Source organism: Lithobates pipiens, unplaced genomic scaffold, assembly GCF_037356315.1.
Source record: "Lithobates pipiens isolate NorthernLeopardFrog02 unplaced genomic scaffold, aLitPip1_a1.2 Scaffold_10, whole genome shotgun sequence".
NCBI classification, from domain to species: Eukaryota; Metazoa; Chordata; class Amphibia; order Anura; family Ranidae; genus Lithobates; species Lithobates pipiens.
Window position 1 is genome coordinate 92841493 of NW_027507686.1, and position 17196 is coordinate 92858688.

The 17196-nt window shown below is 44.6% G+C and overlaps 1 protein-coding gene across 1 annotated transcript in view; it reads right to left on the minus strand.

Moving 5' to 3' along the window:
- Positions 1–17196, minus strand: part of PACS1 (phosphofurin acidic cluster sorting protein 1) — a 654146-nt gene that overhangs the window by 228101 nt on the left and 408849 nt on the right. Inside the window, exon 14 of the mRNA XM_077450086.1 lies at positions 10907–11061. Coding sequence (XP_077306212.1) covers positions 10907–11061 — 155 coding nt within the window. The remainder of the gene's footprint in view (positions 1–10906; positions 11062–17196) is intronic.

Below are 17196 nucleotides of genomic sequence, written 5' to 3' on the forward strand. Positions count from 1 at the left end.
CTACTTCGCGGGGCCCCATGGATCGATTTGTGGCACGATCACATCCCCGCTTGGTCTCCTCCACACTGCAGCCTGCGAGTGACAAAGCCGTGGACTCAAGCAATATGGCGGACGTAACATAAACATAACATAACATGTAAGGTGTTATATACTGTATTGACCGCCACTAGTCCACTCTGCACCAGGACAGTAACCAGTTCATACAACTGTATCATTTTGGGTATCAGATATTGTTGTTAGGTCCAGTGTATTTTTTCTACATGTATATTTTTGATAAATTTTCAATAAATTCATACTTTTTATACTTCATGTTTTGGTCTGTCTATTAAAGATCCTAAGGAGTTCTCTCCACCGTGCCCTTGGCACCAAGTGTTTTTGCTATTTCTTTGGTTTGGGTCAGACAGACCAAATCTTGTTCACACATAGTATATTCCCTCTCTTAATCTGACACACTGCAACATTCAGCGGTGCCTGTCACGGCTGAGACAGACCCCCACCTCACCCGCTGGGATAGGACAGGCTGTGGTCTCCCTCCTTTCCCCTACACTAGCAGCCACAGTAGATGCTGCAGTACAAATGGGACTGGAACAACTGCACATTGAGCTCCAGAAACAAGCGCAAAGGATCTCCGACTAAGGAGCGGATCTCTGCACTAGAAGATGAAGTCATGGCCAACTCAGCTGCACTTGCACGCATAACCTTTAACAGAGACGGCTAGGAAAAATTTGACTACCTTGAGAATCGCTCACGAAGGAATATGCGCATTATAGGTCTGCCAGAATCAGTCTCCAATACCCAGCTTACAGACCTCTGCTCTAAAATCACTCTGGAGCAGTTAGGCCTTCGCATCCCCTGCACTATCGAACGTGCTCATCGCATTGGCCAACATGCAGAAAATCGCCCAAAACCACATCCTGTCATTGTCAGATACCTCAACTATGCAGATAAAAATGCCATTATGCAGAAATTCCATTCTCTAACCATTAATGGAGCAAAACTACTGCTCTTCGCAGATTACTTAATAGAAGTGATGAAAAATGGCAAGGCTTTCTCAGCGATCTGCTCGACCCTATACAGCAATCAAGTTAAATTTACCCTTGCCTACCCGGCAGTCCTTCACATCCAATCTCACAATGGAGAACACCTTACTTTCACCTCAAGGAATGACGCCGAGCACTACATCTACAATTCTTCTGGGATGGAAATGGAGCACGCTGATGGCTCTTCTCCAAAATCCGCCATTACTTCCTCCACCCCACCTAGTTAACATTGCAGCCCGAACAAGTCTCCCTATAAACGTAGTCGCTTTTCTCCCCGGGATGACCGTACTGGAGTTCGCTGAACAGCCCCTGGGACTTCTACGCCACTGGAGATACGCATAAGGGTAACTCTGCCCCTCTGTCTTTTTCCACCACCCCCCCCCCCCCCCAGAATTTCTTACTACATTTTAGGGGATATACCATTACATGTTATTTTTTTTTTTTTAAGGTTATATGCGCTTATCTGCCACTTGCTCGGTTGAACAAGAACTATGGTTATAAGCAGAATATATATTTTGCTACCTCCTAAGCCAACGTTACATGACTAGCTTCTTGCTCCCTCCATAGATTAAACCTTAGATCATACTCTAGATCCTTTTGGCCCATCAAGACCCAGCTTTAAGTGGGCCCCCCTTCCCCCTCCTCCCTCTTTTTGACCCCCCCCAGCCCCATCTTCACAGCTAGGGGAGGAGCAAGCGCTTGGCACGAGATCCACTTGTACATTTGTCCACATGTGGAAAAAAGTGAAGTTAGCAGTTTATATTTGGTGTCTTTTCCACCTGATCTGTTGCTATTAGTTTTTGATGTTTTTCTCTCCTTACTCTTTCTGCCTTGATTATCTATTGACTGTATTTACCCACCCCATAACCACATCCATAGGTAACATACAATTTTTTGGTGAAACTCAGATGGAAATCATAAAGTACAACAGGAGGCACAGGGTTTGGCCTCCGCCTAAATATTCTCCTCTACTCCTCATATGGCCCTCAGACCGATGGGGATCACCTAAAAATTGTATCCTGGAACGATAAAGAGCTTTGTCCCCCAAACAAATGTCTGTCCTTAGACACTTGAGGCATCTGCGGACGGATGTAGCACTCCTCCAAGAGACTCACCTGTCTAGAGATGATATGAAGCGTCTTTGTAAACTATGAGTAGGTGAGGTCTATGGCTCCTCAGCAATTGGTCACAAAGCTGGAGTGGTTGTACTGCTTCACAGACATCTAAGACATACTGTTTGAGATGTATGGACTGATTCGATTGGCCTCAAAATAACAATACATATGACCAAAGGTGCTAAAGATATAGCTATTACTAACATATATACTCCTAACTCTCCTGACACACTCTTTTTTCAAGACATGTTATCCTGGATTTATTGTGTAAAGGGGAAGAGAAGGAGGAGGAAAGGGATTATTGTGGTGCCAAAAACTACAGGGACACTATATATGTATAAAAAATATTTAACAATATCATTTTAGTTTAATGAAAAAAAAAAAAAAAAAAAAAAACACTGAACAAGTACAAACATATAGTGCTCATATCGGCCCCGAGGTGACCTACCCACATCTCCGCCTTAAACACTGCGCCCCACGTTGTTACCTAACCTGTGGAAATCAGTAAACGTCTTGCTGAGTACTATATGACCCTGTACTCTAAGGCTAAGACAGGCCAGATGACAGCAGAGGCCTTCCTAGCCAAGACGCGTCTACCTCAGCTCGATTCCACTCAATTAGAGGCTCTTAACGCTCCCATCTCATTAGAGAACATCCAGCTGACTATTAAATCTTTAGCATCTGCCAAAGCTCTGGGCCCAGATGGCTACACAGCGGAATTCTACAAATTGACAAAAATACTTTATTCCTGAAACTCTGAAACATGTCTTCACCGCTATTTGGGATGGTGGGCCTTATCTCCCCACTGGAATGCAGGCACACAGACTAATCTTCAAAAAAGAGAAAGAATCCCTGCACCCGGGCTCATATCGTCCAATATCCCTAATCACTATAGACTAAAATCCTATCTAAAATAATAGCCTCAAGTCTAGCTCCATTACTTCCCTCTCTATTACACTCAGCCCAATCTGGTTTTGTCCCAGGGTGTTCTGCCCCATTGAAGGTTCATAAGGTTCTGATGGCACTGCAGTAAGCTAAATCACACTCAGACCAAGATGTAGCCATCATCTCACTCCATGCTGAAAAAGCTTTCGACAATATTAATCTGTTGTGGCTATTCAGAGTGATGGAAGCAGTTTCTGGCCCAATTGTACATTTTCTACAACAAATGTATGCATCCCCTACGGCTTGACTCATCACTCCTGATTTTGTTTCTGACACAATCGCATTGACAAAATGAACGAGACAGGGATGCCCCCTTTCCTCCCTACTCTTCAATATAGCTATTGAGCCTCTATCCAGGATACTTAACTCACCTGACAGAATCAGTGGCATCACTATTAGCAACAAGGTATTTCGCTCCGCCCTATTCGCGGATTACATATTACTGTTCTCCACCGACCCTCCTACAGATCTTGATAAACTCCGACAACTCTTTAGGACCTTTCAAGAAAGCTCAGGCTTTAGAATTAATTTTGACAAAAGTGAGGTCCTATCATTACACCCTCAAGCATCAACTAAATGGGTGACATCATCCCCTTTTACTTTAGCAACTCACCACATCACCTACATGGGTATCCATATAGGCCGAGAACCTTCCTCTATATACAGTCTTAACTACTCCCCTCTAATATCCAAAATTGTAAAGGAGTTGGATGCTTGGGCAACCCTCCCTCTCTCGTTCTTTGGGAGAGGTCACCTCTTTAAAATGGTCTTGTTTGCATGTCTGCTTTATCCAATGCAAACCATACCCCTTTTATTAACCTCCTCGCGCCCGCCCTATAGCCGAATTACGGCCGTAGAGCAGGCGCGTTCGTTCGGGCGGTCGTCCCTGGACGGCCTGATGTTTACTTCCGCAATGCGCGCCGCCGCGGGCGCGCATCGCGGAAGTTCTGTGTTCGCCGTGTCCCCCGGGGACAGGCAAACACAGATCGCTGTAAACGGCCAATCACAGCGGCCGTTTACAGCGTGATCGGCGTGTCCAATGGGAGATGATCTCATATGTAAACATATGAGATCATCTCGCAGCGCCGCTCTCCTTCCTCGCACAGACAGTGCGAGAGGGGAGAGATGAACGGCTGCAGCGGCAGCCGTTCTGATTCTGGAAAAAATAAAAATAAAAAAAATGAAATAAAAAGTGCCATCCGCCCCCAGCAGTGCCATCCGCCCCCAGCAGTGCCATCCGCCCCCAGCAGTGCTATCTGCCCCAGTGCCATCCACCCCAGTGCTACCTGCCCCCAGTGCCATCCACCCCAGTGCTACCTGCCCCCAGTGCCATCCACCCCAGTGCTACCTGCCCCTAGTGCCATCCACCCCAGTGCTACCTGCCCCTAGTGCCATCCACCCCAGTGCTACCTGCCCCCAGTGCCATCCACCCCAGTGCTACCTGCCCCCAGTGCCATCCACCCCAGTGCCCCCAGTGCCATCCACCCCAGTGCCACCTGCCGTCAGTGCCACCTGCCCCCAGTGCCACCTGCCCCCAGTGCCACCTGCCCCCAGTGCCACCTGCCGTCAGTGCCACCTGTCATCAGTGCCACATAGTGCCATCTGTCATCAGTGCCACGTATCAGTGCCATTTGTCATCAGTGCTACCTGTCAGTGTCACGTGCCATCTGTTGTCAGTGTCACGTGTCATCAATGCCACTTATCAGTGCCATCTGTCATCAGTGTCACGCGTCATCGGTGCCATGTATTAGTGCCATCTGTCATCGGTGGCACATATTAGTGCCACGTATTAGTGCCATCTGTCATCGGTGCCACGTTTCAGTGCCACGTGTCATCAGTGCCACGTATTAGTGCCACGTGTCATCAGTGCCACGTATAAGTGCCACGCGTCATCAGTGCCACATATTAGTGCCATCTGTCATCAGTGCCACATATTAGTGCCATCTGTCATCAGTGCCACCTGTCATCATTGCCACGTATCAGTGCCATCTGTCATCAGTGTCACGTGTCATTGTCCTGGTGCTTCAAAAGTGTAATAAATAGTCAACAAGTTAGATGTGTAACTTATGTTCCTAGAACACATGATGGCGCTACCTGCATGTTGGGCCTCTCTATGTGGCCAGGCTGTGAAAAAGTCCCACACATGTGGTATTGTAATACTCAGGAGGAGTAGCAGAATTTTTTGGGGGGTGTCATTTGTGGTATACACATGCCACGTGAGAGAAATAACCTATTACAATGACAATTTTGTGGAGAAAAAAAAAAAAAATGAAAAATCTTAATTTTGCAAAGAATTGTGGGAAAAAAATGACAACATCAAAAAGCTCACTATACCTCTTACTAAATACCTTGGAATGTCTACTTTCCAAAAAGGGGTCATTTGGGGGGTATTTGTACTTTCCTGACTTGTTCGGGTCACAAGAAGCGAGATAGGCCACCAGTACATCAGATGTGATCAATTTTGTGCGATTCGCACCACAGCTTGTAGACTCTCTAACTTTCACAAAGACCAAATAATATCCACTAATTTGGGTTATTTTTACCAAAGACATGTAGCAGTATAAATTGTGACCAAAATTTATGAAGAAAAATTAATAATTTGCATAATTCTGTCACAGAAACAAAGAAATATGCGTTTTTTTTTAAAATTTTCGGTCTTTTTTCATTTATAGCGCAAAAAATAAAAACCCCAGAGGTGATCAAATACCACCAAAAGAAAGCTCTATTTGTGGGAAAAAAAGGACAAAAAATTCATTTGGGTACAGTGTTGCATGACTGAGTAATTGTCATTCAAATTGTGAGAGCACCGAAAGCTGAAAATTGGTCTGGGCAGGAAGGTGTTTAAGTGCCCTGTAAGCAAGTGGTTAAAACACTCTGATGTGCAGAAAATACACAAAGCAATTTTGGCCTTCATATGGCTACAAAAAAAAAAAAAAACACATGCATAGCACTACAAAAACGATGTCTCCTTAAGTCCGAGGGGGGTGCTGGATTTCCCAATATGTTTTTACAACCTCTCTTGCCTGCTTAGACAAGGCCTTGATTGGCTATCTGGTAAATCAAAGTATTCTAATAATACACGAGAGAGAGCGTTGGCCTCTCCGCTCAGCAGTCTTACACTCGAATATTCAAGCTCTACCACCGCACCTTAGAAAAAGTGATCTTATGAAAGATACAGACTGCTGGGGTTACCCTCGAGTATATCCTGCCACTTAACCATTCAGGGAAACCCTATGTTCCTCCCATCAATTATGCATAAAGCCTTTACCCTATGGCTCACCCGTGGACTCACTCACAACTTTTTGGGCACTTTATTTTGGTATATTATGTCTTTCATGTGTTTTGTACACAGTGTTGAGCATGAGCAGCAGTGCAGAGCAGCAGTGCATTTTTATATGGCATTTTTTTAATGCTTCAGGCTCTGAATTAATGGCAATGTCATAACCATTATTCGTGCCTGATGCTAAAGTGTTGTTTACATATTATTTTTGGCACTTTTTTTATACTGTAAAAACTTTACCACATTGAAGCATTTTTTTTATAAAAGTTGAAATACTATATTTAGAAGTTGTACGTATAATTTTTTTGTAAAGTTATCCAAAGGATTATTATCTAATCACAAAAAGAACACACTAGATACATAAAAAAATAAAAAATAATAATATAGTAGTTGACTAATCGAAAAAATAATCGATAGATTAGTCGACAGACAAATTAATCGTTAGTTGCAGCTCTACAGTAAAGTTGCGTATGGTGTCCACTGCCCATCAGCGCACATCACCTTTAATGAACGGTACAGACTGGAGGACAGGGAATGAAGGGTGGCCTCTTGCCAAACTGACTATGGGACCTGGCTTTTAAGGGAACATTACTGTTTGGTGTGTGTCTGGGGGACCCTTGGAGCAGTCTTGTTTGGATTCAAGACTATATCTCCGCAAAACACAGACTCTGGGAACTGGAGGGTCCATAAACATATTTGGGGCCTCTATGCTTCAAACCAGCAATGACTGTAGTGTTATGTAATCAGCTCAAACCACTGGGGTTGCCTGCAATAATGGGTTTATTGTAGGTAGGTCTCTCCAATAGTGTGCCTAAGTGTCTTCCTCCAATTTGCTGAGTTTTCAAGAAACAGTCTTATGTTTTTTACCACCCTACGCTGTGTCCCAACTAGTGACTGGGTGGGCTGCAGGGTCTGGTACTGTTCTGTTACCAGGCAAGGGAAGCTTATACAGTGGAAATACTTCTCTTGAGTACCGGGTCTGTCACAAACAGGAAAACACTGGGGATTGAGGATTTATTTAAAATTCATCAGGCTATTACAGAGCAACTACTGAGCTAAGAAAAAGATGGATGGCATATTCGGTGAAGTTAGTCTCCAGCACAGCAAGAACACTGACCATGCTTGGAAAGATGTGCTTCTATGCCTAGCGCACTCAGTTTAAAATGAGAAAGCAGGGGGACTGGCAGATCACCGGACATTTCACACAAAGGAAGCAATGCAAAGATAAAATTATACTTTAACACAAATACACAGCAAAACAGATACATCATGAATATGAAATGTTAGGGGAAACTAACACTTTGAGGGGAGATCATAAACACACAGGGGTGGGACCAGTGTCCCTTGATGAACCCTGTTAAAATCATTTTACAGTATAAAAATTCTGTTTTCCTAATGGTTCATCAACACAGGAACAATAGAATTCAGGAAAATTGGTATGTTCTAAAGCAGTCCACCTGAGGGGAAGGCAACAAAACAACAACAAAAAAACTATAACAGTTCAATAAAAAAAAAACTATAATGAAACAAGCCATTGGAGGTGCCTGCAGTTTAAAGAGCTTCCTGCAGGACCTTCCTTCTAAAACATTCATCCAAAAGATGCTTAAACCATTACCTGGTAAAACAGAGAAGAAATGAAAAGACCAAGGTGGTGGGCTTGCAAATCTAGGAGACAAAATGAGTGATGCCTAAAAAGTCGAAAAGCACTCACAAATCTGGAGGAGTGCACTTCAACTGGAAGTGATGGAACCTTCTTCTTAAAGTGGAATTACGATCTAACTGACTATGCTTAAAAATGCCCCCTCCCCATGACCTCTACCTATCCTGCCTAACCTGTGTAAAAAAATAAAAAATAAAAAATAAAAAAGGTGTATACTTACCTATTTTCAGTCTGCTCTGGTCATAATACCCTTTGTGTCAGTGAGTGGCTGAAGGATAGAGGAGGGAATGCTCAACAACAGCTGGGAATTTCCGAGAGCCATGACCTCCCCCATAGACTCCCATGTCCCAGCAGTTGTCGGCATTCCCTCCTCTTCCCTGCAACTGCCTGCTCACGGACACAGGGAAGCCAGAGCTGCAGACTAGAAGTTGGCAAGTATACACAATCTTTGCAAAGTCTGACTCACTCTGGCCCTCCTGGATCTGCTAGTCGCTTCAGCTCCTGGGACCTGTGTAGCCATCCCAAATATTCCAGTGCTATAGGAAAGTGTCCCCCCCCCCCCCCCAATATGGGGTCTCATCTCCAGAGCAAGTCCCCCTCCTGGCTGGAGCACACCCCTATCCTCCCACACAGGCTGTGTGTCTGAATGGCAGAAACTGCCCTGAGCTTTTCTTAGACCTCAATCATATCGATCCTGCACAACTGTGTACTTAATCAAGGCCCACACTCAATCTTGTAGCCGCTGAATAAATCTTTCTGAGTCTAGATGTCTGAAACATTGTGTCCCAAATGACCGTGTCCAACAAGTGTCGCCCCACTATGACAAGTGCCTCTTCGTCGTGAGGAGGGCTTGCTCCTGGACATGGTGGACTTCCAGCAAAAATGTAGGCAAGATTTGGACATACAGGCCTGAAAAATATAAGGATCCCTTCCTTGTCTAAGGAGCCAAACAGGTTTGCCTGTGGGGGCTTTTAGCTTTTTTCTTCTGTGCTAAGGTGAGCCACACTCTGCATGAAAGCCTTCACTAAGGACTGCAATGTCAATGACCACTGACAAAAAATAGCCAAGGACGATAGTTGACCCTTGGCCAATCACTGACTCATCCCTGACTGAAAAAAAGACAAGACACGTCCCACAGAGTGTCGACAAGGGTTAATCCTCCGCCTTCACACCAGGCAAAAAAAGCCTTCAGGTGCGGTGATAGTCTTCTGAGAAGTCGATTTGGACCTCTGGCATGCAAGTATGTGTTTTGTCATTTTATTGAAAGGAGGAAAATTAAAACCAATTTTCTGACCAGACATTAGGGAAATATTATACTGTGATTGTGGAAAATAGGGATATTTAAAGGCTATAAAGATAAACTAAACTAAATTTGTCAGACCAATTAAAGGGGTTGTAAAGGTAAACATTTTTTCACCTTAATGCATTCTATGCATTAAGGTGAAAAAACATCTGACAGTGCCGCCCCCCCCCCCCAGTTTTACTTACCTGACCCCTCGAAAGTCCCACGCTCGCCTCCGACATCCTCTTCGCCGCTCAGCATGGCCATTGATTCGCTGGAGTGGATGGATTGAAAGCAGCGCAGCCATTGGCTCTTGCTGCTGTCAATCGCATCCAATGACGCAGCGCTCCAGGGGGCAGGGCCGAGTGATACAGTGAGTGGCTATAGCCGACGGCTGTATCACGGGTGTGTACCCGCAAGTGCTTCTCACCATGTGAGGGAGCTCGCATGAACGCGAGAAGTACTTGCGGGAGGGAGCCGAGACAGCCGCCGAGGGACCCCAGAAGACCAGCTTCGGGGCCACTCTGCAAAACAAGCTGCACAGTGGAGGTAAGTATAACATGTTTGTTTAAAAAAAAAATTCTCTTTACAACCCCTTTAATGTCTGAAAGGATAGAAACGATGACATACCGTATCCCAATAATCACTCAGCTATAGGAAGGACAGTAAGTCCCCTACATACCAGCATTCAACTTGCAAACTTTCAAAGATGCAATCATGTGTAAAGCTGGGTACGCACACTCCAACCCAGCAGGCTAAATGAAAAAAGACTGACAGATCACCATACCAACACAAGCAATGTTGGTGCAGTGATCTTCCCCTCTATACCTGTGTGTTCCGACAGGGGGACTCACCCCCGACAGAACACTGATCAGCACGCGTAAACTGTCTGCAAGTGCTGATCTATGTTGGATTACGAACAAGCTGGACCTACTAACGAGCTCCCGAAAAATAACTTGTTTCTAAGTATGGGACTTACTGTACAAGATGGAGCCCGCAACCCAACGTAACCCTTTCCTTGCAGTGCCCCCTAGTGGCAGAAGTGCATATGTCTCTTGTTTAAAAACTGCATTGAGAAGTATAGTGTTACTTGAATTGTATTCTAGGATTTGCTTGTCTTGAGCTCAGAGATCTTGCAATAATGTCAGACTTTGTATAAACTCTCAGAAATCTTTCATTAAGGTCTTTATTTTATAAAGTTTAAATACCATGTCATAGCTATTTTATTTATCATTGTAAAAGAACATATTCCAGTCCTCTGTTTTTTGTTTTTCTCCCCGGAAAACATAAAAAAATAAAATAAAATAGGGTTTTCCAAGTTGAATGCTGGTATGTAGGGGACCTTCCTAGCCTCCAATTTTTCAGTTTTTGCTGATTTAGCTTAGCCCAAAAAAAAAAAAAAAATGTAAACACTTAAGCCCGTCCCTCCTAACCTAAACCTCAAACTAACCTAATAACTCTTGATCCAAATATAATCATAGGTACAAAAAGCATTATCCATTATGGACACTGAATTCAGACATTATACATGGTATCTTTAGTGTTAGAACTTTTATTATTGGCTATAGAACATGGGTGACTTACCTAGTGGCACTAACAGGAAGCGCAAATAACCTAACCAATCAGAAGCTCTTGATGCCAGGTTTGTGACGTATGCTCCAAGCAGGAAACTTAGGAAAGTGTGACCTCCAACACAAACTACCTTTACAGGTTTTGGCGGACCAGGTGCCATGTGACAACTGCAAAACAAAATCCCAATTACATCTATAATTCAAAAGCAAATTCAGAACAAATGTAAGAAAATATTCAAATAATGTAGATAAGGTATCTCAAAACACTAACACTGCATGTTTTGCTCATAAAAATTGTCTATATTGCAAATCCATCAGGTGTTAAAGATGCAGTATCTTATGCAGGAGAAGTGTTAATGTGTTTTAGCCTGGGTGGGCTTTAGTCATAACAAATCACTTAGACCCCTTTCACACTGAGGCGGTTTTCAGGTGTTTTATCGCTAGAAATAGCGCCTGTAAAGCGCACAAAAACCGCCTCATTCATTTCAGTGTGACTTTTCACATTGGGGCAGTGCGCTTGCAGGATGTAAAGAAAAGTCCTCCAAGCAGCATCTTGGGGGTGGTTTGGGAGTGCTGTATATAGTGCCCCCAAAAGGCCCTGCCCATTGAATTGAATAGCCAGCACTTCAAACGCGCCTGAAAATCATTTCGGAAGTGCCGCAATACGGGTACTTTTAACCCATTCTTCGGCCGCTAGGGGTTAAAAGTGCCCTGCTATCGGCTGAAAAGTGCTTTTTAAACAGCGCTAAAGTTTTGCTAAAATTAGAAGTGCTTTAGCGCTAATGCATGGGTGGCCTCAGTGTGAAAGGGATCTTATTAACAGTGCAATTAAAAATGACCACCTGGTTCAGGGTGAAGGTAGAATATTTAAACCCTTCTGCCGAATAAACCCCTAATCACAAACCAGAAGGTGAAACAAAGAAAAATAGAACACACGGGTTGAACTGGATGTCTTTATTCAACCTTACCAACTATGAAACACAAACACTATACACATAAAAAACAAAAAGAATTAACTAAAGAGAAAATCATACCATTCAAATGTCAGATTGAGGGGACTGACAAACCCAGATAAGGGGAATAGACATAATTCTCAGTAAAAATGGGGGGGGGGGGGGTGTGGGGGGAGTTGGCGGAGGTGCAGATCCAGATCCTACCTGAGGCTTGACCCCCGTGGGACCCAGTCCTCAACCTAAATATCCAAAAATGAATCTGAATCTGATCTCCTTCTCCTCTCCTGGGAGCTGGAGCCACATGCTCAATACCACAAAATCTCAAAGAACAGACATCACCTCCATGGTATTCTTTAAAATGTCTCAAAGTATTGGAAATTAATTTAGTGTGTGGATTAGTGGAGTCATAAAAATAGGATTTTTATAACAGCTTACCTGTAAAATCTTTTTCTTGGAGTACATCACGGGACACAGAGCAACAGTAATATCTATATGGGATGTTCCAGAGCAATGCCACCTGAGGGGAGGGGACACAAACAAAAGTAGGGTGCAATAAGCCCTGAGGACCTATACTGCTGCCTGCAGCAAACTGAGCCCAAAGGCAATATCCTCATGCCTTCTTACATCCACCTGATAGAATCTGGTGAATGTATGGACTGAAGACCAGGTTGCGGCCTTGCAGATTTGAGCCATGGAGACTTGGTGATGAACTGTCCACAAAGCACTAACAGACCTGGCAGAGTGAGCTTTGATTTGAAAAGGTGGAACCTTCCTCTTCAAGCCATAAGCTTGAATAATTTCTTGGCAAATCCATTTAGCAATAGTGGATTTCCATGCTGCCTGTCCTTTCCTGGGACCTTCAGGCAACACAAACAAAACATCTGTTTTCTGAATCTGAGCAGTCGCCTTAAAATAGATTTTGACTGCTCTCACCACATTCAAAGAATGTAGTGACTTGCCTTCCTTAGAACAGGGTTCTGGAAAAAATTAAGGTAAAATATCCTGGTTTAGGTGAAAACCTGAAACCACCTTTGGCAGAAAGCTATGATGAAGACGCAATACTACTCTATCCTTGTGAATGATTAAATATGGCTCTTTACAGGAAAGAGCCGCCAACTCTGATGCCCTTCTTGCAAAAGAAATGGCTACCAGAAAAACAAGCTTCCTTGTCAAAAAGACCAAAAGGAATATGTTGTATTGGCTCAAAAGGCTGTTTCTGTAATGCAGACAGAACTAAATTCAAGTCAAGGGTTCAGGTATGTTCTAACCAGTGGATTAAGCCGCGTTAACGCCTGTAAAAAGCTTCGGACCAAAGAATGCGAAGCAAGCAGACATTGAAACAATACTGATAAGGCCAGGACATACTTTCTAGGATACCAAATCCTGGATTCACACCAGGAAACATATTCCTTCCAGACTCTATAATAAATAACTCTGGAAGATGGCATCCTTGCATTAATAAAGGTAGGTATCACTGAGCCTGAAAGCCCACGATTCTTCAGAAGGTGGGTTTCAATAGCCAAACCGTTAAATTTATCGTTTGTAAAGTAGATGGCACACTGGTCCCTGCGATAGCAGATCTGGTCGTGGTGGTAGGGGCCATGGGGCCCCTACCACCATCTTTACTATTTCTGCATACCAAGATCTTCTGGGCCAAATGAACTACCAACTTCCTTTCTTGATCCTGCTTGATCTTGCAAAGATGTCGAGGTAGCAGCAGAATAGGAGGGAATGCATAAGTCAGTGACAACTGATTCCACTGGGTCACCAATCCCTTGTTCTTAACACAAAGTTGTCAACTTTGTTGTTGAACCTGGACACAAACAGATCTACACCCGGGATCCCCCATCTTTGGCATATAGCCAGGAAGATGTCAGGGTGAAGGGACCATTCCCCCAGGAACAACTTAAGTAATCTGCCTGCCAGTTCTCTACCCCTGGAATGAAAATTGCCGATATGCACGACACATGTTTTTCTGCCCAGGTTAGGATCTGGTTTACCTCTCCCTAGGCTACCTGACTTCTGGTGCCCCCTTGGCAATTGACATAAGCCAATGCTGTGGCATTGTCGGATTGAATCCTGACAGAATTCTGCAACCTGAATGCTCAGGTCCTTAGGGCTAGACGCGCTGCCCAAATCTCTAGAATCTTGATGGGCAAGGTCCTTTCGGTTCTGGGCCATTTCCCCTGGACATATGCTTCTTCCAGTACTGCTTCCCAAAATGAAAGGCTGGCATCTGTTACCACCTTCCAGGTAACCAGCAAGAGGGATTTCCCCTTGTGCAGATTTTCGAATATCCTCCACCAACTGAGGCTCTGGCGCACTTTTGGCGACAAACGCATCAGAAAATCTAGTACTTGAATTTTCTTGTTCCAGGCTGATAGGATACCGTTTTGCAGCAGTCTCAAATTAAACTGAGCATAGAGAACGGCTTCGAATGAAGCCACCCTCTTCCCAAACAACCTCATACAAAGGCGAATGGAAGGACCCTTCTTTGCGCTGATCACCTGAACCAGTTCCTTTATGGCGCTGATCTTTGCCTGGGCTAAAAACACCTTCTGGTCTGTATCTATGACCAGACCAAGTACTGGCTTTAAAGAAGATTTCTCTAGGTTGAGGACCCAACCTAGGTATTCCAGGTAGTTGACACTGGTGACCATGCTTTGGTCCAAGCAGGCTACCGACTGGTCTATTAAGAACAGGTCGTCCAGGTATGCCATTATTGTTAAACCTTGAGTCCTTAATCTGGCCAGAGGAAGGGCCAGAAATTTTGTAAACACCCGAGGCAGAAAGGAAAGGCTGAAAATTAAGTTTTTTTACTTCAAAACGCAAATACTTCTGGTGAGCTGGGTAAATAGAGACATGCAGGTATGCATCCTTGATGTCGATTGATGCCAGAAGTTCTCCTCCTTGTAGGATGGAGACTACTGATCAAACTGATTCCATACGAAAAGAGCAAATTTTCAGGAACCGGTTTAGATCTAGAATGCGTCTTATATCCTTATGTGGTTTTGGTACCGTGAAAAGGTTTGAAAAAAAACTTGAACCCCTGCGCTTGAAAGAGACTTCTTTTTCTATAGATCTTTGGGGACATTTAACCTGAGGAAACAAGGAGACGGGAATTCTCAGAACTCTAGTTTGTAACCTAGAGCTATTGTGGAGACCACCCATCTCTCTCGAATTTCTAATGCCAAACCTTTGAGAACTGCAGAAGTCTTCTCCCCCACTCGATCGAGCGTGGGCACCCCTTCATAAAGAGGCTTTAGCATTCTGTCTTGTAGGTTTCCTCCCCCAGGACTTCTTTTGTCACAGGAGTTGACCCTGAGGTTTACCTCTTGAACCTGACAGTGGAGGCCTTGGTGACTGCCTGGAGGCTGATGACCCTGGCACTAAAGAAAGAGCCTAAAAGAGCCTGTTTGAATGAGGGGCATTCACTCTTTTTCTTAATTGGTAAAAGAGTACTTTTCCCACGTGATATTTTTTTGGATATATTTGTTTAAATCCTCCCCAAACAGCTTTTCAACATGGAAAGGAAAACCAGCCAGAAGCTTTATGCATGGCGCTTCGGCTGACCAACGTTTCATCCATAAGATTCTACGCATATGTACCAACCCAAGCGTAAGGCGAGAGGTTTGAGGAATAGAATCTCTGATTGCGTCAATTGCAAAACACAAAGCCGCCGGCAGCTCGGCAAACTCCTGAGCCTGCTGTTCAGGGAACACCCTGAGCACCCATTTCAAATGGTCTCTCAAGGACTGACATACCCCAATTGCCACCACTGCAGGTTGAGCCACTGAACCTGCCAAGGAGAAAATGTTTTAACGGGAATTCCAATTTTTTATCAGTTGGATCCCTAAGCATTTGCGCATTGTCAACCAAACAAGCCAAACTTTTCTTCACAGAGGACATAGCAGCTTAAATTGCTGGTATACTTTACATCTTAGTAAATTTTTCCTCCATAGGATAAAGTGTTTAAAACTTTTTAGGAGGGAAAAGGTGCTCATCTGGGTGATCCCACTCAGAATACATAAGCCTTTCTAGTAATGAATGGACAGGAAAGGCACGCAGAGCTTGAGGAGGCTTTAGTGAACACAAACAGGAAGTGGGCTCTTCAACCAACTCCCTTAAGGTTAGCTTAAATGTGGAGCGAGTGGACCATTTCAGTAAGAGAATGTACCAGCAACTTCTCAGCATGTGACGCTGAAGAAGGTCCTTCCCCACTTGATCCCTCTGAAGAGGAATCATCAGCCTCTTCACGGTCCTCTGAGGGGGATTCATCTTCCCCCTCCCACTGTTCCTCTGTTTGAGGCTTCTGGGTGGTAGAAGGCGACCTAATGCATTTTCTTCCACTCTGTGAAGATGTGATTAAAGCCACTATTCTTTCCTCCAATCCACTCATAGCTGAGAAAACCTGCTCAGTTATATAGACAGGGGCTGAAGTGTTGGAAGCAATTGCAGCCCCTGATGACCTAGATGGCCAACTCTGACCAGCCTCCCTAGGTCTTTTTTTTTTGGGGGGGGGGGGTAGTGTTGCAGAGAGAGGGTCCTTAGGGCCTGAGGATGACCCCTTTGTGCCCTTGGTTTCTGTGGTATTTGTATCACCCCCTCTGTTCATAGTGCCAAGCACAAAAGCAGAGGTACTACCAAAACAAATGCACCCACTGCAGAGCAATAGTCCAGCAACTGCCACTGCTATTAAGCTCAACCTGATGCTTAAGTAATTGTGCTTGGCAATGCCTGTGTCACCCACACTCACATGCCACCCATCCACTCTGTGTCCCTCCTTCAGTTGCATGCACCTGAAAAAAGGTGCATTTTATAGCTATACAGCCTGCGTTGTGGACACTGAAGCATCCCAATGCTGCTAAGCCCCACCCCCTTCCTCCGGCCACCCACCCCCCCTCATCTATTTTAAAATGGACTGTTTTCTCGCACGAGCAGGCTCCAATCCTGACTGGATTGCATGGAGGACTGGGGTGGAGGAGAGCTTCCAATGGGAACCGCTGTACTGGCGACGGCTCGGCGCGCCACACCACCGACTGACGACATGCTCTCTCTGCCTCCTGGAGTGAAGCTATCCAGGTGGAGGGACATTTCTAGGAGAAAAAACCCCCTTCCCATGTCTTTACCTGGAGCTTGGGCCAGAGGAAGCGTGCAGCTTGTGGCACAGAGCGAGACTGGCAAGCATGGAACAGGTAAGTGCTCTTGACAGCCCCCGGTGGGGACTATAGGCATGGAAACATTTATTTAAAGGAGAAAACCCACAAGAATTAGAAAAATTTCTTAGGAATCTCCCTTACCTTATCCAGCTGCAGGGTTCTGTGGTAACCAGACCCAATCTTCACCACTC